Raw genomic sequence first — 27487 nt, 5'->3', positions numbered from 1 at the left:
CTTGATTGATCAGGGCATGAAGCGCTATGGGGGGGGGGGAGCAGGAGATTGGGGTTGAGGGGAAAATGGACCAGCCGTGATGAAATGGCGGAACAGACTTGGACTTCATGAGAATGATTCCAGGAATGAAAGGGTTACCATATGAGGAATGTCTGGCAGCTCTTGGGCTGTATTCCCTGGAGTTCAGGAGAATGAGGATTTCATAGTAACATTCCAAATGTTAAAAGGCCTGCACAGATTAGATATGGAAAAGTTATTTCCCATGGTAGGGGAGTCTAGGACAAGTGGGCACAAATTCAGGATTGAAGGACGTCCATTTAGAAGAGAGGTGTGGAGAAATTTCTTTAGTCTGAGGGTTGTAAATCTGTGGAATTTGTTGCCACGAGCGGCTGTGGAGGCCAAGTCATTGGATGCATTTATTTTTTTTTAATTTTATTTTTATTTGGATAAGGAATTCACAAATATCATGTACTTTTTTCACACATATAACCTTTTCCATTTTTTTATATGTATAAAACTACAATTATTTATACATTCTTAAGTACACATTGAGATGATATAAAAGGAAAATAAACATTTAAATAGATAATTATGTACTGTGGTAAATCTAACATATTAGGCTAAGTAATGGAATTAGTTGTTAAGAAAAATGGTAATAATAGTTTCCATATAACCCTTCTGGACCATTTCCACTGGTCCAAAATGTTGTAGAAAGCCTATGTATCAACCATTGTAGGTGTTTATATCCTACTTTGTTCATGCTTGCTCCTGCCCGCAGACATAATTATCCAATCCCTATGTACTTATTTACTTAATTTTTTCATTTTTTTATCCCTTTCCCAAATCTTTCCCTTTACTTGTGTTAATTCTCTATTTTCCAAAAGAAAACAAAAAAAACAAACATTTAGACTAGGATTGCTTATCAATTAGCACCCCTAGTCTAAATCGTTAGCAATATTACTGTGTTGATGAGAAGAGCAGTATAAATCATTAGGAGAGTCATCTAAAGTCTGCTCGCATTGGGGTTATATATTCAATCCATTTATTCCAGATTTGATAAAATTTTTCTTTTTGAGTTCTCAGGGAGTAAGTCAACTTTTCCATTTTAAATATTTCCAAGATAATTTCGTACCAATCTTCTAATGTAGGTGGTATTGGATTTAGCCATTTTCTAGTGATTGATTTCTTACTTGCCGCTAAGAGGGCCTGCAGCAACTTTATATCTTCCTTCTGTTCAAGAAACAATACATGCCCCAAATAGAGCGTCTCAAAGTTCAGAGGTATCTGGGACCTAAGTACCTTAACTAATGTTCTATGAATACCTTCCCAAAATAGACTTAATTTAGGGCAATCCCAAAAAATATGAAAATGATTTGCCTCCTTGGAGCCGCACCTTCTCCAACACATCACATTTGTATCTTTATATTTTTCCTGATATGGGGTCTTGAAGTATCTTATAATGTTTTTCCAACAATGTTCTCTCCAAGTCAAAGAATTAGTCGAGGACCACTGAAAGCTGCAGATTTTCTCCCAAGCCTCCTCTGAAAGTACCAACCCCGCTTCTTTCTCCCACTTCTCTTTAATATACAGTGTATTTACATTTTTAGCATGGGAGAGTGCATTATATAATCGAGAAACTGATTTACTAGGTATTGAACTGCAAGCTGAATTCAGAATCTTGAAAAATTCTAATTCTACTGTTGATAGGTCTGTATATCTACAACTCTGGTTAACATAGTTTCGTACTTGAAGGTACCTAAAAAAGTCATTATGTTCTAGGCCATGTTTGTCCTGCAGGATTTGGAAACTTTGTAATACCCTTTTATCTATAAATGAGAGGTAGGTTGTAAGACCTTTCTTTATCCATAGCTCAAATCTTTTATCTCCTCTGTTGGGAAGGAATTCGGTATCATATGCACACCATCTAAAGAGTTTTAACATGTTATTAATTCCACATGAATTAACCACCTTCTGCCATACTTTTAATGTAAGATTTATCCAAGCATTTTTAAATTTTTCCAACTGGGCCATTAATCCTTTGTCCCCATCTATCTTAATTCGGGCTGTAGGGCTGTCATATAGAGTCTGAATTACTTTAATAAACTTTTCTTGAAAGCCGAATCTTCCTAACACTCTGTATAGGAATGCCCAACTAACCGAATCAAAAGCTTTCTCAGCGTCCAATCCTACTACCATTGTCTCCGTCTCGTTCTTATTAACCTGTTCTAATATGTGCAGAGTTCTCCTTATGTTGTCCTGTGTTTGTCTTTGTTGAATAAATCCAGTCTGGTCTAAATGGATTAGGCCAGGTAAAAGCTTTTCCAATCTGCGCGCTAATATAGATGTAAATAGTTTGTAATCTAAATTAAGAACACTAATTGGCCGATAATTGCCACATTCTAGTTTATCTTTACCCTCTTTAGGAATAACTGAAATAATCGCTTCCCTCCAGGAAGGTGGAGTTTCTCCTCTCTGCAAGATCCAATTAAAGGTGTTAAGTAGTAATGGGGCTAACTGTGTCTTCAGGGACTTGTACCACTCTTTACAATTTCCTAATTTCCTGTTTTCGATTTGAATTACTTTTGTTGCTATCTACAACTTGAAGTTGTTTTAATTTTCCTTGAAGGTCTGCTAATTTTTGTGCATTGATTTTTTTCATGTGAGTGGTAATGGAAATAATTTTCCCTCTCAGTACAGCTTTCAATGTATCGCATAAGATCACTGGTGATGTTTCTCCCGTGTCATTAAGGTCTAGATATTCTTTGATTTCTCCCCTTAATCTCTCCATTACTTTCGGGTTATTGAGTATATGTGAGTTTAGCCTCCATAGTGTTTTCCTCATTTTCCTTTCCAGGATTAGAGACATAGAGACTGGGCTATGATCCGACAGATCAATTGTTGCAATATTACAGTTTTTTATCCTGAGTCTATCTGTATTAAAGATAAAGAAATAGTCTATCCTTGAATAGGCTGAATGAGGGAAAGAGTAATATGTATAATCTTTACTAGTAGGGTGTAATTCCCCCCAGACATCTTTAATTCCCAACTCCTCCATCAATGAATTCACTTTCCGAGTCAGAGGTTTATTCTGAGTAACTATTCTTGAAGAATCTAATATAGGATTTAATCTAATATTAAAATCCCCTCCACAAATTACTACCCCTTGAGAACTGACCATTAGATCAAAAATGTGTCTATAAAATGACCATTCACAACCTGGAGGAGCATAAACATTCAGCAATGTTATTTCTGTACCTTCTATTCTTCCTGTGATTTTTACGAACCGTCCTTCTTTGTCTCTAGTCTCAGAAATATGTTCATAATTAAGAGTACTTGATATTAAAGTAGCTACCCCTCTTTTGTGACTCAATTTATATGATGAATAAAATACATGCTTAAAGCCCATTCTTTTTAATTTTCCATGTTCAGATTGGCTCATATGTGTTTCCTGGAGGAAAGCTATTTGTGCCCTCTCTTTTTTCAATTTAGACATAATCTTATTTCTTTTAATTGGATTCAAAACCCCATTAACATTATAGGAAATTATTTTTTACCAATTCAGTTTGCATTTTTCTCTAGTAGAAAAAAAAACACACTCCTTTTCTAACCAAACAGTAAGCAATCCCTTCTCAACAGTAAACCAAGACATATAACCACATCCTAGACATTTTTGAACATGCAACATTTGAAAATTTTTCCCGACTTCCCACAGTGAGGCCTGAGCACCGACCCGCCTCAGTTCAGAGGGATAAACTCTATCTTCACCCTGTGTTAGAGGGCCCTCAGCAGTTTGAATAATCATAGAGAATTTTCTCCTATTTATGTCTCGACCATATTGCTATCATTCAAGTTATTCCGTCTAGTTTATTTTCAGTTACCAGTTTTCATTTTACCTTTAAGTCCGATTTACTCTTTTCAGTCATTTCTCTTAATTAATCTGTGTTCTCTGTACATTCGCATCTGAATATTTGCAGCTTTTCCTTGTAGTTTGACACTCTGGTTCGAGTGGAGTGTCCTCGCCCCACTAACTGCCACGACTTCTGCCGAATCCTCTCCAGTAGTGACTCCGGTTGGGTGATAACTTTAATAGGTAGTCCCCGTTCCGCCAGGTCCAACGTTGCCTCCTCCACCGTAGCGTAAGTTTTTGTCCCTTCGTCGTAAAAGACTCTCAGCCGAGCTGGATACAGGGTCTGGAATTTGATGTTGTTTTCCTTCAGGACTCTCCGTGTTTCCGTATATTCCTTCCGTCTGGCAAGAATCCCCGGTGCGTAGTCGTGATCTAAACTGATTTTACAGTTGTTCCACATGAAATCTTTCTTTTGCCATGCCCTTTTAAGCACCTCTTCCTTCGTTCTGTAACTGAGAAATCTGACCAGAATCGATCTGGGCTGGGCGCCTGCTGGAGGCTGTGGTGCCAACGCGCGGTGAGCTCTTTCTATCTGTAGGTCTTTTGCAGCCGGTATATCAAGGTTCTCTCTAAGTAGCTTCTCCACGAAGGGAATCATCAATCCGGGTTTACCTTCAGCTCCTTCGGGAACTCCGTAGATCCTCACATTTTCCCTTCTCGAGCGGCCTTCTTGATCTATTAGTTTCCACTGGAGCTGGTCTTGCAACTTCAGCATTTCTGCTATCACCTCCTCTGCGTTTTGTAGCTTCTCTTCAATTCCAACAATCCTCGCTTTGGCTTCATCTATCCGCGAGTTAGTTTTTACTATCTTTCCTTTAATATCTTCCAGCTGTTTGCTGTTATCTTGTCGGAACTCGCGAATTTCTCCGAGAATCAAGGACAGAGTCACCGATTCCCCCTCATTATCTCCGTCCTGGCTTGCCGTGGGGGAGCTAGGCCCGTCGCCTTGCTGCGTCTCTTTATGTTTATCAGCCTTCGGAGCGGACTTTTTAATCTTGTTCTTAGACATCATCCTTGCCCCTTTTATTAATATAGTTATGCAATATTAAGTATTTGTCTAAATTCGATTATGGGGCAGTTTACCTTCTTTTTTGTCGAGAGACCTTTTCCTTACGCCGCCATTCCCTTGATGACCCAGAAGTCCCGTTGTCATTGGATGCATTTAAGGCAGAGATAGATAGGTTCTTGATTAGCCAGGGCAGCAAAGGGTATGGGGTGAAGGCAGGGGAGTGGGGATGACTGGAAGAATTGGATCAGCCATGATTGAATGGTGGAGCAGACTCAATGGGCTGAATGGCCTACTTCTGCTCCTATAGCTTATGGTCTTATGGATCTAATGGCCTAATTCTGCACCTATATCCTAAGGTATCTGCCTCTGTCCCCACCCCTGGCAGGAAGTTTCATGCTCTTACCACTCACTGTGTACAGAACTTGCCTCTGACATCCCCCTTATAATTTCCTCCAATCACCTTAAAAATGATGCCCCCACATATTCATTCATCGGTTATGTACCATGTCGTATGACATGGGTGATCATAACCATGATTGTTTTTGGCAATTTTTTTCTTACAGGAGTAGTCTGCCATTGCTGCCTTCTGGGCAGTGTCTTTACAAGACGGGTGACCCCAGCCATTATCAATACTCTTCAGAGATTGTCTGCCTGGCGTCAGTGGTCGTTGATGTGCACCAGCTGTTTACCCGAGCATCCACCACCATCTCCCATGGTTTCACATGGCCCTGACTGGGGGACCTGAAGGCCAGTGGAGGGAAAGAGCGTCTTGTACCTCCTTTAGTAGAGACATACAGTATCTCCACCCTGCTACCTGTTCGTCTTAGCCCTGGGAGAAGTCTCTAGCTGTCTACTTGATCTGTGCCTCTTATCACCTTTTTGAACACAAAGATAGTAAATGCTTAACTGCAGCTTCAATTGCTGTAATCACCTACTTTAACAGTTTGAATATAGTCAGGTAAATTTGCAGAATTCCTCATTTACAATGGCACCACACTCCAATTAGCAGAACCACTTTGAATATTTGACACTGGTCTGTTCTAAAAGCCAGACACCCTTCTTGTTCGTGTTGAGGGATGGCTTCATGAATTTACAACTAACTGGAAGGTTAAGTGACGAAACAGATCTGCCCTGAGCCGTGCATTATGTGGCAGGGATACAACTTTAACAATGTGATAAAAGTAGAACCATTCCTCTCAATGCACGTCAAAGTTGCTGGTGAGTGCAGCAGGCCTGGCAGCACCATTCATCTATTGTGTTTCCCTATGTAGCTATGGAACTGGGTATGTCCTACACCCAGTGATTGGTTTACTGCAGCTACAAAGTATCAATTGGAAGTTAAATCGTGTACCAGTTTTATTTTCTGAAAACAGGTTCTCATTGTAGTTACTCCAGTTGTACTTTCCATGAGCTATGACATCAAAATTAATGATCTCTAAATTAATTTGTCATTCGTTATGTGCCATGTTGTATGACATGGGTGATCATGGTCTTTCCATGACCGTGATTGTTTTTGGCAAATTTTTCCACAGAAATGGTTTGCCATTGCCTTCTTCTGGGCAGATGGGTGACCCCAGCCATTATCAATACTCTTCAGAGATTGTCTGCTTGGCGTCAGTGGTCACGTAACCAGGACTTGTGATATGTACTAGCTGCCATCCACCACCTGCTCCCAATGCTTCATGTGATCTTGCTTTGTAGGCGAGTTGGGCTAAGCAGGTGCTACACCTTACCCAAGGGTGACCTGCATTCTCGTGGAGGGAAGGAGCACCTTACACCTCCTTTGGTAGAGACGTATCTCCACCTTACCATCCACTTCTTCATATTAGCCAGACGTATTTCCACCCCGCTACCAACCTCTTTGTATTAGCCCTGGCTATAAAGTCTCTGGCTCTCTATTTAATCTGTGCCTTTTATCACCCTCTTGTATTTCTTGAACACAAAAGCAACAGTAAATTAACTGCAGTTTCATTTGCTGTGGTCATTTACTTTAACATTCAGAATATAGTCAGGTAAATTTATAGAATTACTTATTTACAATGGCACCACACTCCAATTAGCAGAACCACTTTGAATAACTGGTCTGTTCTAAAAGCCTGTTAGTACAAACTGTAGATTTCCAAGATGTATTCATGCAGCTGTCCAGCTAACCAGAAGGTTAGTGATAAAACAGATCTGCCCTGAACTGTGCATTACATGGCAGAGATACACCATTAACAATGTGATAAAAGTAGAACCATTCATCTATTGTTTCCTTATGTAGTTTCAATGGAATGTCCCACACCCAGTGATTGGAAGGAGTGCCTTACAGCACCTTTGGTAGAGACGTACCTCCACCCCACCACCCTCTAAGGCTACATCCACACTAGACAGGATAACTTTGAAAACGCTGGTTTCACATAAAAACGATAGGCGTCTACGCCAGGTGTTTTTCAAAATATCTCCGTCCACATTAGAATGGGTATTTGAGCGAATCTCCTACCGGGCATGCACAGGACACACAGAAAACAAGCGAAGTGGAAACGGTATACTTGGTGCGCGTTTGTCCAGTTACAAGCTAGAAAAACTTAAAAGGAATTGCTGTTGGCTCTCATGCAGGAGGACTTAAAACTAAAAAAAAACAAATACTGGAGCGTATGGAGGCAACCAACAGGGAGTTCACGGACAGTATGACCCGGCTGACAACGAACATTGAAAAACTGACTAACTCTGTTGCATTAATAAAGTACCTTGTTAAATGTATAAAACATGTCTGCATCAGTGTTATCTTGTATTTCCATACCATGTTACATTAGGCTGTTGCACATCTATTGTCAGAGAAGTACTTGCATAAATAGGTAAACCACAAGCAAGGATGGAAAACAGGGCAAAGTGAGTATACTTATTTATTCAGTAAGCTATGGGTCAAGGTATTTGGTGAGTACATTTGTAACTCTTCTGGCTTCAGTGTCATTGCCGTCTGTTCTGAAATTGTTAGGTTGTGTGGGGGGTTGCGTTCAAGAAAACAATGAAATGCTGCGCTTCCGCCATCTGTTCCGGCATGTCATGACAGCGGTTTTAAAAATATCCGTTTACCCCATCCACACTGCTCTGCACAGTCGGCGTTTTCAAATTTACACACTCTAGAGGGTGTTTAGAAAATCTCTGTTTTCGGAGGAGGAAAACGCCATTTCAGTGTGGACGGAGGGTCAAAACGAAGAGAAAAAGCTTCGGTTACGGAATTATCTGGTCTAGTGTGGATGTAGCCCAAGCCAATTACACACAATGAAAGCAACCAGACAGCTTTGGAGACACCAGAGACTGCAGATACAGGAGCCCACCCACCTAGCTTCTCCTCCCCCAACCATGTTCTGGCTTTTGTCTCCCTCCCTTTCCAGTCCTGATGAAAGGTCTTGGCGCGAAATGTCAGCTCTTTATTCCTTTCCGTAGATGCTGCCTGACCTGCAGAGTTCGTCCAGCATTTTTTAAATTGAGATATAGAGAATGGCATCAGGTTTTTTTTGGCCCAATAAGTCTGCACTTATTAACCTGAAACACAAACAAGAAGAAATCTGCAGATGCTGGAAATCCTGCCAAAGGGTCTCGGCCTGAAACGTCGACTTTTTTAAAAAAAAGACCATCAAATACCCAATGTGCAGAGGAAAGAAAACAATAAATGTAATCAAATATCATTCTGAACAGAGTCCACAGAGGGTCCATCCACAGACTCAGTTCAGAGCGGAGCAGCAAGCCGAACAGGCCCATCGCCGACCTTGGACCCCAATACCCTGACATTTTCAACTTGGCCTGGCACCTAAATCATTGTCCAAACATTGGGTTCAGTCACTTCGATACACTCTTGGGTCTGGACTTCACTGCTTTGATTTGGCCTGTACCCAATCTTCCCAATTCGGCACGGCACTTACCATCCAAACATCGAGTTCAGTCCTTTGATATGCTCTGGGGCCTGGACCCCACTCTGGGCTTACCAGAAGTGAATTTTGTGTATTTTCCTGCCTATTGGACAAAATCAAGTGGAAAAATCTGTAAAAATGGAACTCGTTCATTATCTGGGATGGGGGATAATGTATAAGATTGAAGATAAAAAGCATTGACAATTGAAGTCTAACCTGGTATTAAAGAAACAAAATCAAGAAGACCCATCATAATTAAACAGTCAAATGTGAACACAAGTTGGAGCTCATCTTGAAGTTGTCTTTAACTCGTGCCTACATGAAACCACACACTACCTTCCGAGTATCGTTCGAAATCCATCTTGAACAAACGGGCTGTCCCATGGGGGATATTGTCTCTTCCTCCTTGAAGCCATTCATCCACACAAAGCACCTTGTGCAACAGAGACAGCATCCTCAGCCATCGTCCCTCCTGCCTTCTCCTAACTCCTGCCAAAAAGACCTTGACCCACACCAATGTCCATCGCAAAAACCTCTGCCCAGCTTTCTCTAGAACCTTCTCCTAATTCCACCATCCTGATTGGCTGACACCATATTCCTAAGTTAAGCAACAAAGCCCCTTAGCTCAAACCCAAACAGACTGAAAGCAGAACAGACTGTTCTTACAGAACTGCTAAAGTGAAATGCCTACAGCATAGCAGTAAAAATCTTGGCCAGGGTGTTACAAATGTACGTTGAAATGTACAATGAAATGTGTCGTTTGCATCAGTGACTTACATAGTTGGCACCATGAGCTGGGGGAGCCCACAGGTATCGCCGTGCTTCAGGTGCCAACGTAGCATGCCCACAGCTTACTAACCTGTGTGTCTTTGGAATGTGGGAGGAAACCAGAGCACCCAGAGGAAACCCGTGCTGTCACAGGGAGATTGTATAACGTCCTTACAAACCGTGGTGGGAATTGAACTCCAATCTCTTCCTCGCTGAAGTGTTACGCCAGCTTCTATGCCACAAAGCACAGCAGGTCAGTCAGTAGTTTGAGAAAGGAGGAACAAGTTAAAGAATAGCCCATTAGTTTAAAGCTGTTGTTTTCTTGAGTTAGTAATTGGAACGTTCAAGTCTTATTCCAGATGCTTAAGCATACACTCTAGGGATACTCCAGTGCAATGACAAAACAATGCTTCACTATCTATCATCCTTTCTGATGAGAGCTTAAAACAGAAACCTAATTGTATTCTTGCACGAGTTTAAATGGCCCATTACCAATGTTCCCTCTATTTTTTTTTAAACAGCTGTGCGGACCAACTATTGTTCTGAGCAGAAAACTTTTACACAGCCTGGAAACTGCGTGGCACTTTAATTTTTTTTTGTAATATACACATCAAGCAAACACAAACCTCAACCCACAACACAAGTAAACCATACCAGGCAGTCAAAACAACTGGCAGGCACAATGACAAAAGTAAAATGTTTTGACTAGAAGGTGTTGGCGTTCAGCGGGCTGGCGGTTCATTAACAAAGACCTACCGACTTCCATTCTGTGCTTATTGTTACAATGTGTCAGTGTTTGAAAGTAAAGATTTTGGTACATTTATTATTTAGAAAATTTGTGGATTATATTCAATAAATTGTAGGGTATTTCACAATTACCCTTGCATAATTTCAAAATATTAACTTTTATATAAAAGAGAATTCTAGCTGTGTGGCAACAAAGGCTATGTGCTCAGGAGCGTTTCAGTTACTGTGCAGCTGCACACCCACATAACTTGGAGGGAACAGTGTCCCTTAGCATTATTCCAAGAAGTGCAGGAGAGTTAACTCTAATATCTAGAATAATTATCTGCACATTGCCAATTCTTGTCTGTGATGTTAGCTATTCATAACTTAGCTGCTGTATTTTCCTTTGGGCCAAGATGCCCTCCGGTGTTTAATTCACTGTAAATGGCTTGGGAGAGATCAGGTTATGCAATTGATTATAAAAAAAAATGTATTTTGGTCTTTAATGTAAGTACAGTCCTGCAAGATTTCAAAAAGCAAGCTTCACTCATTGTACTGAACAATGAAATAGGTCCATTGTAATTAGGCATGTCATGTTTCATCAATAAGAACAAGGACATAAAAAAAACAAACACTGTATCATAGTGTCTCTGTTTATTACCAGTTGGTGCCATGACAATGATAGTTGATAGCAACGAGTAGGTGGCTTAGTCTTTCTGTGTACATGTGGTCAAAACAGAGTTTCTGCTTGGAGAGTATTGATTTACAAGGTGGGGGTTCATTCCTTACATAATAGACAACCTAGTAAGCACACAGATTAAAGTTAACTCATTCCAGTCCTTGAGAAATGGTTTACTGCCCGCAATCCTCCATTACGGAACCAATGTTAAATATTGAATTATCTTTATTTCTTATATCCTTCACACACGACTAAAAATCTTTACATTACATCTAAATGTGCAAAGTGCCATCATAGTAATTTATAATCAATAGAACAGTCAATGTAATATAGAGTACACTCAAATCAGTGTGAGTTCATCAGTCTGATGTCCTGGTGGAAGAAGCTGTCCTGGAGCCTGTTAGTCCTGGCTTTTATGCTGTGGTACCACTTACCAGATGGTAGCAGCTGGAATAGATTGTGGTTGGGGTGACTCGGGTCCCCAATGATCCTTGGGGCCTTTTTTACAGACCTGTCCCTGTAAATGTCCTGAATCATGGGAAGTTCACAACTACAGATGCGCCGGGCTGTCTGCACCACTCTCTGCAGAGTCCTGCGATTAAGGGAAGTACAGTTCCCATACCAGGCAGAGATGCAGCCAGTCAGGATGCTCTCAATTGTGCCCCTGTAGAAAGTATTTAAGATATGGGGGCCCATATCAAACTTCCTCAACCGTTTGAAGTGAAAGTGGTGCTGTTGTGCCTTTTTCACCACACAGCTGGTGTGTACAGACCACGTGAAGTCCTCGGTGATGTGGATGCTGAGGAACTTGAAGCTGTTTACCCTCTCAACCCCAGATCCATTGATGTCAATAGGGGTTAGACCATCTTCATTCCTCCTGTAATCCACAACCAGCTCCTTTGTTTTTGCGACATTAAGGGAGAGGTTGTTTTCTTGACACCTCTGTGTCAGGGTGATGATTTCTTCCCTGTAGGCCTTGTGTGAGACAAGGCCAATCAATGCAGTGTCGTCAGCAAATTTAATTAGCAGATTGGAGCTGTGGGTGGCGATACAGTCATGGGTATACAGGGAGTAAAGGAGGGGACTCAGTAGGCAGCCCTGAGGAGCACCTGTGTTGAGAGTCAGAGGGATGGAGGTGAGGGAGCTCACTCTTACCACCTGCTGGCGATCTGACAGGAATTCCAGGATCCAGCTGCACAAGGCAGGGTCAGGGCCGAAGTCCCTAAGCTTCTTGTCAAGCCCGGATGGAACTATGGTGTTCAATGCTGAAATGTAGTCCAAGAACGGCATTGTCATGTAAGCATCCCTCTTCTCCAGATGTGTACGTAGAGCAGTGGCTATTGCGTCATCTGTCAATCGGTTATGCTAGTGTAGGGTAATGCTGAAATATTTGTAATAGTGATATTTTTTTTTGTTCTTGTTTTACAGGGCCTGAGTTCAAAACTAGTTTTGTGTTCACATTTGAGTTCCAGATATGTATTATACTTCTATAAATGCAATGCTCGATTTTAATTAATTTACCCATTTATTTCCAATTCTCAGCACTGTTTTCTTTCTTTCTTGCCACGCCCTCAAGTTGATGGATATTTTGAAAGCCTTCAGTTTCTTGCTTTTTAAAAACATATCAAAGCCACAAGTCACATTTTATTTTATAAAGTAGATTGTAGTGAATCATAGTGTATTTTCTCTGATTTCCCTTTGCATTGGTGAGTCCTGTCAAGGCTTGTGTTTCCTACAGGATTTTATTTAAAATAAAACCTTTTTTTTTTACCTCCTGAAGCTGCAATTGAGTGAATGTTTCTTACCTGACCCTAATTCATTTACGTGAGCACCAGTAAATATCCTTTGAGGACCCTGCCTTCGTCGGAATTTATCTATGAAATAGATGGTTCTCCTCCAGGGCCAAGCTGTCTGATGAACGGTGAAATGCCACATTATGATATCAGAAACTGTAATGGAGTAACACAATTTTTAACACACCTTGTGACAATGGTGTAAGATAAGCCACACCTACAGTTCTGTGCAAAATGCATAGGTACGGTGCCTAAATGTTTGCACAGGACTGTAGTAATTTTATATATTGCACTGTACTGCTGCCACAAAAAAAAGCACATATCATGACTTATGTGGGTGATGATAAACCTGATTCTGATATGGGTCTGTATTGTGGACGGAGTGGGAAGCGGGCAGGGAGAGGGGAATCGTGGTTTGGAAAAGAGGGGGAGTGGGAAGCACCAGAGAGGCATTCTGTAATGATCAATAAACCAGTTCTTTGGAATCAAATGACTGCTTGCCCGGTGTCTCAGGGCTGGGTGTGTCTGCATCCGTGCCACACCCCTTCCTCTGGCCCTCCTTCTCTGCCACCTGTCCCACACCCTTCTTGTGGCATTCCAACATCCTTTGCTCCTGCCAGATTTACAATCTCGCTCTCCACTCTATATTGACAAAAACAATGTGCAAAACACTAGCTATATATATGTGCTTAAGACCTTTGCACGATGCTGTGCTGCTAAGTCGCCTTAACCATGGATAATGGATGGGAAAACTGTAGATGCTGGGCATTCAGAAAGTAAAGTCAAAATGCTCCATCTGCGGAGAGAAATAAGAGTTCTGTTGAAGTGTCTGTTAAGGCTCACTCTCTCCTGTCTCCACAGATGCTGCCTGAACTGCTGAATGTTTCCAACACTAGTTTTCTTGTAGAAGCATGTGAATGCCATTAGATAGCGGCACAGTAGTGTAGCGGTGAGCATAAGGCTCTACAGCTCCAGTGACCAGGGTTTACTTCCGCCGCTGGCTGTACGGAGTTTTACATTCTCCCCACGCTCGTGTGGGTTTCCTGCCGGTGCTCCGGTTCCCCCCCCACGTTCCAAAGACATGCAGGTTAGGGTTAGAAAGTTGTAGGCATGCCATGTTAGTGCTGAAAGGTTGACGATACTTGCAGGCTGCATCCAGCGTGCCATTGGACTGCGTTGGTTATGGACGCAAATGACGTATTTCAAGTGGTACTGTAGCGTAGTGGTTAGCATAACGCCATTACATCGCCAGCGACCTGGGTTTGATTCCCACAGTGATCTGTAATGAGGTTGTATGTTCTGCCTGTGACCGTAATGGTTTCCTCCAGCTGTTCGGTTTCCTCTCACATCCCGAAGACGTACGGGTTAGTAGTTTAATTAGTCACATGGGTGGTGTGGGCCCATTGGGGCAGAAAGGCCTGTTACTGTGCTGTATTTATTTAGTTGTTGAGATGTAGTGCAGAATAGGCCCTCACGGCCCTTTGAGCCATGCTGCCTGGGAATCCCCCCCCCCCCCCGCCAATTTAATCCTGACCTAATCACGGGACAATTTACAATAACCAACTAACCTACCAACCGGTACACCTTTTGGACTGTGGGAGGAAACCGGAGCGCTCAGAGGAAACCCACACAGTCACGGGGAGAACGTACAAACTCCTTACAGAGAGCAATTTTAAAAAACTGGTTGTCCAAATTGCAAAGTACCCCCTATATTTTAAAAAAAGATAGTTTCTCCATCCAGAGACTAATTCATTTTAATTTTCAAAAATTTTCTTTTGTATTGTAGGTTATTGCACTGGTAATGGACTCATTCACAGATATCGACATTCTCCAGGACCTCCACGAAGTCTGCAGAAGGAAACGGGTCCCTGTCTATATTCTTCTGGATGAGTCTGGCCTCCCACAGTTTCAGCAAATGTGTCGGGATGCTGGTGTCTGGGTGGAGGAGGAAAGGGTACATGCACCTAATTTTGTGGGGTTTTTTTCCTCCCCTCTCCCCTCTCCCCTCTCCCTCTCTCTCACCCCCCTTCCCCATTCCTCTGAATGTGTGTGCCATTGACAAACCCAACATCTATTGTTCCTCTAGAATTTGCCTTAAGAAGTTGGTAATGAGCTGTGCTCTTGAACTATGATGGTTCTTCATGTGAAGGCACTTGCAGGGTAGTAGCAGACAGAGATCCAGGATTAAACAGGAGGTGGTAAAGGAATGATGGATATACAGTGTTTTTGGGTGTGACATGGATGGTGTGCCCAAGCACCTCCTGCTGAGTAACAGTCCTGACGCAGGGTCTTGGCCCGAAATGCCGATTGTTTATTCCTCTTCCTAGATGCTGCCTGACCTGCAGAGTTCCCCCAACATTTTGTAAATATTACTCTGGATTTCCAGCACCTGCAGAATCGCTTGTGCTCATGACCTACTACTGAGTCCATGAGAGAGTTACAGGCTTTGTAGGTGCTGCTAAAGACATCTTGGCAAGTAACCACCATCTGTTTTTTCGATGGTACGCTGTTATGGTGCACCAGTAGTACTACTTGCTTGTTACACTGCTGGTGTTTAGGGCAGCAATGAAGGTCCTCTATCTCTGGTGTTCAGGGTTTCCTTCATGTTAGTAACTTGGTGTTCACTACTGTTAATCACGCAAGTCCCGGATGGAGACTCAGGCATACCCATTGCACCCAGATGTAGAAATATTCTATATTGCGGTTTCCATAACAATTTTGTTTGATCAGTCAGTGTTGTTGGCACTGAGCTGAACCCCTGAACCTGGAGGACCGGTGGACCATTCTTAGTCTGGCCTTTGCCCTTTGACCTGTTTGACATGGGTGACCCTACCAAGATCCAAAGCACAAAGCCCTAACTCCAGCCAGCATAGCTCTCCAGGTCATTGAGGAATGCAAGTCTCCAAACCCTACGACAAGGTTGAGGTACTCTTGGAGGGTGCAGGTTAATATGGAGTGTGTGGTGATGATGATAATATTGTGTACCCATTCCAAACGTGAGATAGATTTGACCCAGGTTAAGAGACTGAAGGTTTTTTTTTCCATTCTCTACTCTTAATTCTTCACCAGAAGACTGAGAATAATACTGACAGCTTGTCACTTCAAATCATTGCATTGAATTACATTACTGCAGTATCCCATACAGGCCAACGTACTGAAGATCTTAGCAGAATGCAGAACTTGGAGGCTCTGTTCTTCCTCTGATCTAGCCTTTTAAAAGAGCTATTTAATCAATTCAACTTTCTCCTCCAGTAGCCCTTTTAAATGCTCACTGCAACTCCTTGCTTATGTATTATGTATGTATTTCTGTATTTAAAGGAACACTGCGGAATAGGCTTTGATTTAACCCCTGGTTTAACCCTAGCCTAACCACAGGACAATTTACAATGACCAATTAACTAACTAACCATGTGTCTTTGCTATGTCTTATAATTGAATCCCCTGTCATCATTTTTTCAAGACACCTTGTTATATTTACATTTTTTTAAAAAAAATTGTTCAGAGATTGCGTTTGAGAGAGAACTGTTGGTTGTTCTTATTTTCTGTCTTCTCCAAGATATTCAAACTCAAAATTGGACCGTAAGACATAGGCGCAGAATTAGGCCATTCACCCCATCAAGTCTGCTGTGCTATTCCATCCTAACTCTCAACTCCATTCTCAGCCAGCTCCCTATAACCTTTGCCACCCTTACTAATCGAGAAGCTATCAACCTCCACTCTAAATATACCAAATGACTTGGCCTCCAATGCTGTCCGTGGCAATGAATTCCACAGATTCACCATACTCTGGCCAAAGAAATTTCTCCTTGCCTCTGTACTAAATGGATGTCCTTCTATTCTGAGGCTGTGCCCTCTGGTCCTAGACTCCCCCACTTTTGGAACATGCTCTCCATGTCCACTCTACCAAGGTATTTCAATATTCGATAGTTTTCAGTGAGATCGCCCCCCCCCCCCCCCCACATTCTTCTAAATTGGTGCCTGGCAGCTTGTTTTTTATCTGCTTCCTTTGTACCATATAAATAAAACTTGCTCTTACAAATGTGTGACCGTGCTCTGCTGATATTTCCTTTGCTTCAAGTCGATCGTTTCTTTCTTTTCCAGAAGATGAGAGTGCGCACATTGAGGGGATGTACTTACTACACCAGAACAGGAGCCAAGGTTATTGGCAAAGTGCACGAAAAATTCATGTTAATTGATTGTGAAAAAGTAGCTACAGGCTCCTACAGGTAAAATGGACTGCTCGTTGTATGTCAATCTGCGAATAGCCAGCAGTGAACACAGTAGTAATTCCACCCATTAGTAATATCTAACTGCATTTCACTGTATGTTTTGATCTCCGTTAGATTTAAAGATACAGCGCTGTGACAGACCCTTCCAGGTTAACGTACCTGCGCTGCCACTTACACTGATGTGACCAATTAACCCAATAACCCGTACGTCTTTAGAACGTGGGAGGAAACTGGAACCCCCACATACCAACTCCTTACAGACGGTGATGGGAATTGAACTTGGGTCACCGGTGCTTTGACAGCGTCACGCTAACCACCACACTATCGTGCCGCCCCTAATGTGATAAATGAATCTGGATCTTCAGTATCTTTTTACATCATGAATAATTCCCCAGAAAGCGAGTATGAATTAAACTCGACTGGAGGTGTGGAGCAGAGAAATACAAGGAGTGATTGATAAGTTCGTGGCCTAAGGTAGAAGGAGATGAGTTATTAATTTCAAACTTTCTGCATAATCGCTCAAAGCATTGAACTGCATGTGCATGTAACGAGAGCTGTATAACTCATCTCCTTCTACCTTAGGCCACAAACTTATCAATCACCCCTGCTATTGTCACTTTCTGGAGGGCCAAGATCCGTATGCTCCACGACTGCTGGACTAAGTGTGTAAATGTAGGAGGAGACTATGTTGAAAAATAAACGTGCTAGGTTTTCTAAAATTGACTTTTTCCACCTTAGGCCACGAACTTATCAATCAGCCTTTGTAATGTGGTGATTGCCAGTTGCTTTGCTGTAGGGCATCAGTGAAGTAAATATTCATTTCTTCACCTGCAGTACTAAGATATCATTTCTTTATTAGAACATTTATTGGTTTCGTTTTGTTATTGTCCCATGTACCGAGGTACAGTGGAAAAACTTGGTTTGCATCCTATTCACACACCAATTCACTGTATAGTGCATTGAGGCAAGGTGGCACGGTAGCATAGTGGTTAGCACAACGCTTTACAGTATGGGCAACCTGGGTTCAATTCCCACCGCTGCCTGTAAGGAGTTTGTACATTCTCCCTGTGACTGCTTCGATTTCCTCCGGGTGCTCCAGTTTCCTCCCACAGTCCAATCTGTTGTAGGCAAGTTGTAAATTGTCCCATGATTATAGAACATAGAACATAGAATAGTACAGCACAGTACAGGTCCTTCGGTCCACAATGTTGTGCCGACCCTCAAACCCTGCCTCCCATATAAGCCCCCACCTTAAATTCCTCCATATACCTGTCTAGTAGTCTCTTAAACTTCACTAGTGTATCTGCCTCCACCACTGACTCAGGCAATGCATTCCATGCACCAACCACTCTCTGAGGAAAAAAACCTTCCTCTAATATCCCCCTTGAACTTCCCACCCCTTACCTTAAAGCCATGTCCTCTTGTATTGAGCAGTGGTGCCCTGGGGAAGAGGCGCTGGCTATCCACTCTATCTATTCCTCTTATTATCTTGTACACATCTATCATGTCTCCTCTCATCCTCCTCCTCTCCAAAGAGTAAACCCCTAGCTCCCTTAATCTCTGATCATAATGCATACTTTCTAAACCAGGCAGCATCCTGGTAAATCTGCTCTGTACCCTTTCCAATGCTTCCACATCCTTCCTATAGTGAGGTGACCAGAACTGGACACAGTTCTCCAAGTGTGGCCTAACCAGAGTTTTATAGAGCTGCATCATTACATCGTGACTCTTAAACTCTATCCCTCGACTTATGAAAGCGAACACCCCATAAGCTTTCTTAACTATCCAATCCACCTGTAAGGCAACTTTCAGGGATCTGTGGACAAGTACCCCGAGATCCCTCTGCTCCTCCACACTACCAAGTATCCTGCCATTTACTTTGTACTCTGCCTTGGAGTTTGTCCTTCCAAAGTGTACCACCTAACACTTCTCCGGGTTGAACTCCATCTGCCACTTCTCAGCCCACTTCTGCATCCTATCAATGTCTCTCTGCAATCTTTGACAATCCTCTACACTATCTGCAACACCACCAACCTTTGTGTCGTCTACAAACTTGCCAACCCACCCTTCTACCCCCACATCCAGGTCGTTAATAAAAATCACGAAAAGTAGAGGTCCCAGAACAGATCCTTGTGGGACACCACTAGTCACAATCCTCCAATCTGAATGTACTCCCTCCACCACCACCCTCTGCCTTCTGCAGGCAAGCCAATTCTCAATCCACCTGGCCAAACTTCCCTGGATCCGATGCCTTCTAACCTTCTGAATAAGCGTACTGTGTGGAACCTTGTCAAATGCCTTACTAAAATCCATATAGATCACATCCACTGCACTACCTTCATCTATATGCCTGGTCACCACCTCTATCAGGCTTGTTAGACATGATCTGCCCTTCACAAAGCCATGCTGACTGTCCCTGATCAGACCACGATTCTCCAAATGCCTATAGAGCCTATCACTAAGAATCTTTTCCAACAGCTTTCCCACCACAGACGTAAGGCTCACTGGTCTATAATTACCCAGACTATCCCTGCTACCTTTTTTGAACAAGGGACAACATTCGCCTCCCTCCAATCCTCCGGTACCATTCCCATGGACAACGAGGACATAAAGATCCTAGCCAGAGGCTCAGCAAACTCTTCTCTCGCCTCGTGGAGCAGCCTGGGGAATATTCCGTCAGGCCCCGGGGACTTATCTGTCCTAATGTATTTTAACAACTCCAACACCTCCTCTCCCCCTTAATATCAACGTGCTCCAGAACATCAATCTCACTCATATTGTCCTCACCATCATCAAGTTCCCTCTCATTGGTGAATACCAAAGAGAAGTATTCATTGAGGACCTCGCTCACTTCCACAGCCTCCAGGCACATCTTCCCACCTTTATCTCTAATCAGTCCTACCTTCACTCCTGTCATCCTTTTTTTCTTCACATAATTGAAGAATGCCTTGGGGTTTTCCTTTACCCTACTCGCCAAGGCCTTCTCATGCCCCCTTGCTCTTCTCAGCCCCTTCTTAAGCTCCTTTCTTGCTTCCCTATATTCCGCAATAGACCCAGCTGATCCTTGCTTCCTAAACCTCATGTATGCTGCCTTCTTCCACCTGACTAGATTTTCCACCTCACTTGTCACCCATGGTTCCTTCACCCTACCATTCTTTATCTTCCTCACTGGGACAAATTTATCCCTAACATCCCGCAAGAGATCTCTAAACATGGACCACATGTCCATAGTACATTTCCCTGCAAAAACATCATCCCAACTCACACCCGCAAGTTCTAGCCTTGTAGCCTCATAATTTGCCTTTCCCCAATTAAAAATTTTCCTGTCCTCTCTGATTCTATCCTTTTCCATGATAATGCTAAAGGCCAGGGAGCGGTGGTCACTGTCCCCCAGATGCTCACTCACTGAGAGATCAGTGACCTGACCCGGTTCATTACCTAGTACTAGATCTAGTATGGCATTCCCCTTGGTTGGCCTGTCCACATACTGTGACAGGAATCCATCCTGGACACACTTAACAAATTCTGCCCCATCTAAACCCTTGGAACTAATCAGGTGCCAATCAATATTAGGGAAATTAAAGTCACCCATGATAACAACCCTGTTATTTTTGCACCTTTCCAAAATCTGCCTCCCAATCTGCTCCTCTGTATCTCTGCTGCTACCAGGGGGCCTATAGAATACCCCCAATAGAGTAACTGCTCCCTTCCTGTTCCTGACTTCCACCCATATTGACTTAAAAGAGGATCCTGCTACATTACCCACCCTTTCTGTAGCTGTAATAGTATCCCTGACCAGTAATGCCACCCCTCCTCCCCTTTTTCTGCCTTCTCTATCCCTTTTAAAGCACTGAAATCCAGGAATATTGAGAATCCATTCCTGCCCTGGTGCCAGCCAAGTCTCTGTAATGGCCTCTACATCATAATTCCATGTATGTATCCAAGCTCTCAGTTCATCACCTTTGTTCCTGATGCTTCTTGCATTGAGGTACACACATTTCAGCCCTTCTACCTTACTGTCTTTAGACCATTTATTCTGCTTCTCTTTCCTCAAAGCTTCTCTGTATGTTAGGTCTGGCTTTATTCCATGCAGTTCTTTCACTGCTGTATTGCTCTGGGTCCCATCTCCCTCGCAAATTAGTTAAAACCCTCCGGAACCATGCTAGCAAACCTACCTGCAAGGATATTGCTCCCCCTCGAGTTAAGGTGCAACCCATCCAATCTGTACAGGTCCCACCTTCCCCAGAAGAGATCCCAATGATCCAAAAATCCAAAACCCTGCCCCCTGCACCAACTCCTCAGCCACACATTCAACTGCCATCTCTTCCAATTCTTACCATCACTGTCACGTAGCACTGGCAGCAATCCTGAGAACGCCACCCTTGAGGTCCTGTTCTTCAGCCTTCTGCCTAGTTCCCGAAATTCACACTTCAGGACCTCATCCCTCTTCCTGCCTGTGTCGTTGGTCCCAACATGTATCACGACTTCTGGTTGCTTTCCCTCTCGTACCAGGATGTCGTGCACCTGGTCAGAGACATCCCGGACCCTGGCACTCAGGAGGCAACAAACCATGCGGGTGTCATTCTCACGTCCACAAAATCTCCTCTCTGCTCCCCTGACTATAGACTATGGAGTCTCCAATGACGACAGCTGTCCTCTTCTCCGTCCCACCCTTCTGCACCACCGGGTCAGACTCAGTGCCGGAGGCCCTGCCACCATGGCTCACACCTGGTCGGTCGTCCCCACCAACAGTATCTAGGACAGTAAACTTATTATCCAGGGGAATGGCTACAAGGGTGCTCTGCACTACCTGTCTGCTCACATTCACTTTGCCCCCTCTGACTGTCGCCCAACGACCTGCTTCCGACAGCCTAGGTGTGACTACCTCCCTGTAGCTCTCATCTATGACTGTCTCATTCTCCCTTATGAGTCAAAGGTCATCCAGCTGCTGCTCCAGATTCCTTACACGGTCTTCCAGATCGCCCAGCCGTATGCACTTCTGGCAGATGTGACTCTGCGGGAGAGGGGAGTTCCCCCAAGACGGCCACACCTCACATGAGAGGCACATCACCGTCTCAGGAGACATTGTAAGAACTAACTGCGAGCTAGCTTGTCCTCTGCCTCTTCTCGTCGAAGCCTCTCGAGTCAAAGTCTCAAAGCTCCACTCCTTCACTGGCCCACTCACTCACTGGCCGCTTTCTACAATTAGGCGATTGGGCTCGGATTAAACGGGGGGGGGGGGAGCGGGCGGGATTGCTGGCATGGCTTGAAGGGCCTATTCCACGCTGTATCTCAATAAATAATAAATAAAGCGTCCTTCCTGATGTATCACCATTTGGTATGTCTATGACCACAAAAAGTCAAAGTCCCCAACCACCCCAGACATTCTCTCTTCTCAGAACATACAAAAGCCTAAAAACACACAACACCAGGCTCAAGAGGAGCTTCTACCACACTCTTAGAAGACTATAGAATGGTTCCCAGGTACGACAAGATGGGACTCTTGATCTCACAACTGACCCCCTTATGAGTTTGACTGCACTTTCTCTGTTACTCTTTATTCTGTATTGTTATACTTTGCATTTATTCATATATTTATGTATTGAGATGCAGCCCTTCGACCTACACCACCCAGCAATCCCCTGATTTAAAACCTGACCTAATCACAGCATAATTTACATTGGCCAATTAACCTACAGCAGCAAAGCTGGGTATTTAAATGGATGCATGAATATGCAGTAAATAGAGGGATATAGTTCCATGTGCAGTTTAAATTGGCATCATGGTCAACACACACAATGGGCTGATGTGTCCTGTGCTGTACTCTTTAATGTTTTATGTATACATACTTACTGCCTGTAACACTGGCGTATGGGGCAGTTATGAAGGTCCTCCATCTCTCGCGGTGTACAGGGCTTCCTTCATCATGTCAGTAGTTTCCTCTCAGTTTTCACTACTGTCAGTCATGCAAGTCCGGGGTGGAATATCATCAGACTCAGATGTAGAAGGATTCTTCATTGCCGTTTCCGTACCAATTTTAACTTTTTTTTTTTTTTTTTGACCATTTGGGGTCATTAGCCCTGGTCTGATGAACCCCTGAACCCAGAGGACTGGTGGACCAATCTTAGTCTGGTCTCTTACCCTTTGAACTGTCTGGCATGGGCGACCCTACCAAGAGCCAAATCATTGAATGGCTCTCCAGGTCATTGAGGCACACAAGTCTCCAAACAACAAGGTTGTGGTTCTCTTGGAGGATATTTATGTATGTCACTTGCTAAAAATCTATTGCATTTTTTACTTAACCTTTCCCCATTTTTTTAACCCATCCCCTGTGTTTCACCGCCCCCATTTCAGCTTCACTTGGACAGACGGCAAGCTGAACCGCAGTAATCTGACGGTGCTGTCGGGGCAGTTGTCTGAGTACTACGATGAGGAGTTCAGGATACTGTATGCGCAGTCCGAGCCAATACCACCCGGGTACACCGGCCGCAGCAACCTGGCTACTTATGAGAAGCTTGCCCTGGACAGATTGCAGTCCAAAAATCCCCTGGTCGCAAATGCTTTAAGGCTTGGAACTGTGGAGCATTCTCCGGATAAGCGCAAACCGGCTGAGAAAAGGCCACGCCCGCTGAGTGCTGTCGATTCCATGGAGCAGTGCAGGTGTGAAGCATCGACCCAGGCTGGTGACGCCCTACCGATGAATAAGGAGGCGAAGAGTGTTTCTATGCAGACCGAGCTGGAATGGATGTCGGTGCCTGGAACTTCTACGCAAGCCTGTGCTTCAATGAAGGAGATGGAGACCCAGACTTCATTCTTCTCAAAGCCATCAGCATCCCTCACACCCCCTGCCACTAGGGTCGTGAAACGCGCTCAAATAATAGCTTCTTCGGTGCAGGAGTCGCCCACAGAGGTGACTAGCAGAGAGTCAACTGACTCGACTGATCAGCCTTCTGCCTCCACCACAGAATCCATCAATAGTTCCAGTACTTTGTCTGGTAACTCCGTATCTGAAAGTCAGCCTTGCCCCAAAGCTGCCAGGTATCCCTACGTGGACCTCTACTGTGCTGACTCCTCCTCTTGGAAGGACACCTTTCACAAGCTGACCATAGAACGGCAGCTGCATTACTCCACCGTTCGCTCGAAGCTGAACAACATGGTTGCCATCCTGTCCAGGAACCGACACCTTAATGTTATCCACAGCCGAGGGCAAGGCCAGTACGTCATGAGGGATAAGAGAGAGCTGATGAGCCGGGTGTTTGGACTCAGAGATGTACCCGTACTGTCTTCATTGACACTAAGAAATTGACCGCTGTTTTTGAGCCTGTGCCCAGTCACCTCTGCAGTTAAATAATCGCAGGGCGTGCAATGAATTCTTCAACAATGAAATTAGAATATTTGATCCTTTGATGAATCCTTTTTTTGCCTGCAGGTTAAAATTCCAATTGTTTTTACCAGCCTACACTTCATTTCTTCACACAATGGTTGTCAATGGTTTGGATGCATTATTTTTTTCTTGAATCGCTGTCATTCCTTTTGTTCAAAGAAGGGGATTTTTAACCCCTTTGTTTCAGCTGTACACTGGAGTTTAGCTGTCTTGCCTCTGAATGGAAAGATCATGATTTCAAGCCCCATTCAGGCTTGCCGAGGACCTCCACATTGCCTCTCTCGGATGAGATGTCAAATTGAGGCTCCTGTCACCGTTTGCCTCCAAAGGCAAGATGTGGAAGGTGCCAGGGAAAGCACATTTGTTTTGTATAACCACTTCATCAGTGATGCCCTTTTCTCCCCTTTTATCTGTAGTTTTATTTCGATCATCAATATGCTCATAATGGAGTCAAAAGTTTGAAACTGTTGTTGTGGAAACTGGAAATGATCCTGGGGTGGAATATGGAAACAGTGAAGAAATATTCTCCTGGAGGACTTGAATGAATTTGCATTTGTTTCTTCGGGAAAAAAATGGAAAATTTTAAATACATTATCTCAGTTTTGAGGGGCAGAATACAGTTTTGATGCATAATTAATTTCTGCTTTGTAACCTGACTGCACTATAATGAAGAACATTTGAGCCTCCAGGCTTAAGGATGAAGGGAGAGGAATTCTTTTCCTTGGCCTTGATTGCTTTGCCTGCAGATTCAGGAACTTACATCCATAATCCCTCAAAAAGCAAATAAAAATGGTTTATTTTTTTCAGGGTACAATCACAATGTGTCTCAACTTTTGTAATGTGGGATGTGATTTATAATTTATTGCTATGCATGGTATTCCTCCTATTCAGAGTTTTAACCAATCCTTTTGATGTATCCTCTTTCTCCCTTGCCACCACTCATTCCCCAATGTTTATCCAACTGCCCCTTTAATACATCTGCATCAAGGGTTCCCAACCTGTAGTTCATGGACCCCGTGCTTAATGGCATTTGTCCATGGCAGAAGAAAGGGTGGGAACACCTGACCTATATGGTTCACTTTACTCAGACCTCGTTGAATTGAGCTCGGTATATACCCACTCTTGAAAAAAATGTTACTCATCAAGCACTGGATCCTTTTTTACTCATAAAATGTTTAATTTATTAACCTTGTGATCTTCAGTTTTGGACTCTCCCCAGCTTCTACCAAATTTACCATTTGTACATTTACTGACCTTATTAGCCTGAGTTTTAGATTCACCCCTGTCTCAAGCAAATTTACCACTTGCACTTCATTAATTTTAAATGCAGATTAATGGATTTATTTTAGGATGTCATAAGACCAGAACCCCTTGTTAAACTTGCATGCAGAATCTTTCTTTAAAAAAATAAAACTTTCTTTGTGCTGGATTCAAAATCGGTTGCTTGTCAGTTGAGTATTGAATAGAACCCAGCTCAGGGATCTCTCCATTCTGCCAAAATGACTAGGCCCCAATTACCACGCAAGGTGGAGGCAGGTTTTTGCCGAGTATCATCGGTTGTCCAGATCTCCTGAGCTGTTAGTTAAAGCCTTGCTGGAGCTTCAACTTCATATACAGCCATAGGACTGCTGTTAGAGCAGGACTTTCCAACCCGGGGTCCGCCGACCCCTCTGTTAATGGTAGGGGTCCACAGTCTAATGAAGATTGGAAACCCCTGCTTTAGAGGATATTAAGTGTACATATACAGCTGCTGAATGAAGCTTTCCATCCCATCTGTCGGAGGCTGCTTGGTCTGCTCCACCCCAGAATGCCTGACTGGTGTCCAGGTCACTGAGCAAGCCAAAACTCCTGAATCGTAAGTGTTTACAGTGACTAGCTCTTTCTCTATTTGTGATTAATAGCAGGATTAATTTGTAAAAACATGTTTTCCTATTTTCAGTGGCATTGTAATCCTTCCCCTCCCCTATTTCCTACCTACCCAAACTCTACAGAAACTGAGCTAAAATTCACACGTTGTTTTCCATAACATCTACTCTGAGCTGCTCCTAATTTTGACGTTGAGCCAAACACATTGCATTGTTCTCTTGACATAAAAATTAGACTAACCACCATGCCTTACCAAGAACTTTTTTTTTGGAGTTTATACTTTGCATTTAAATAGGAGGTGACGATATAGGTTTAGTGGACATCTGTTGCTGCTAATGGTGGGTTCATTGGTTGTACTGTCAATTATGTTTTATTTGTCTCAGTGGGCCTGCTGGAGCAACATTGAGAAGGGATTGTAAGTCACTGCTGCTCCCAGTTCGTAGGTGGAAATAGAGCCACTGAATTCCAAATTACTGGAGCCCGGATCAACACTTTCATTGGGGATCTATGCAACAGAGGATTGAGAACTGATCAAGGACACTGAGCTTCAACTGCAGTGATTTTGGACACTAATGCACAAATTATTGATTATTGAACAATATAACTGCCCTACTCCCATATTGAGTATACTTTATGATAGGATCCTCTTTTTAATCTGAAGCTGAATTATTTTTATGAAAATTGTTTAATGATAATTCTTTGAAGACTCTAATTTCAGAAATTCTGAAGTCAGTGTATTGTGGCTGGTGAGCGGAAAAAAATATACATGTGGGGGTTTCTGTTGTAACACTAACTGTCTCTTGCAGGTGGTAGCTGAGTTGCTGAGTATTTCTGACATTTTTCATTTAAATGCCAAGTACCAGCATCTGGTATTTGCCTTTTGTATTGTGGTGGTCGTTTGGCAACTGAGATGCATTTATTTAGACTGTCTTTATATTGGTGGTTGGCTTAAGATAAACACAGTAGTTTTTAATAAAGTCTATATTGGAAAGATAAAAATTCTTTTCATTTCTTTGCCATGCGAATCACACTGGAAATTTCCTTGCCCAATTGGGTCAGGGAGTGAGAGGGACAGGTTGCCAATTGGCAATCTTAAGCCATAGGAGAAGAATTAGGCCATTTGGCCCATCAGTTCTGCTCCACCATTTCATCATGGCTGACTTATTCCCCCCCACCCCAACCCTATTCTCCTGCCTTCTCCAACCTTTAGACACGTTTACTAATCAAGAATCT

At 43.2% G+C, this 27487-nt stretch overlaps 1 protein-coding gene across 1 annotated transcript in view; it reads left to right on the top strand.

The window, feature by feature from the left end:
- Window positions 1–27238, top strand: part of fam83d (family with sequence similarity 83 member D) — a 37860-nt gene extending 10622 nt beyond the window's left edge. Inside the window, exons 2-4 of the mRNA XM_072277302.1 lie at window positions 14562–14729; window positions 16877–17001; window positions 23359–27238. Of these exons, the coding sequence (XP_072133403.1) occupies window positions 14562–14729; window positions 16877–17001; window positions 23359–24310 (1245 nt within the window). The 3' untranslated portion in view covers window positions 24311–27238. The remainder of the gene's footprint in view (window positions 1–14561; window positions 14730–16876; window positions 17002–23358) is intronic.
- Window positions 27239–27487: the final 249 nt, after the last annotated feature.

The sequence above is a fragment of the Mobula birostris genome, chromosome 2 (assembly GCF_030028105.1).
Source record: "Mobula birostris isolate sMobBir1 chromosome 2, sMobBir1.hap1, whole genome shotgun sequence".
Classification (NCBI taxonomy): Eukaryota; Metazoa; Chordata; class Chondrichthyes; order Myliobatiformes; family Myliobatidae; genus Mobula; species Mobula birostris.
This window is presented reverse-complemented; position numbering and strand designations above follow the sequence as displayed.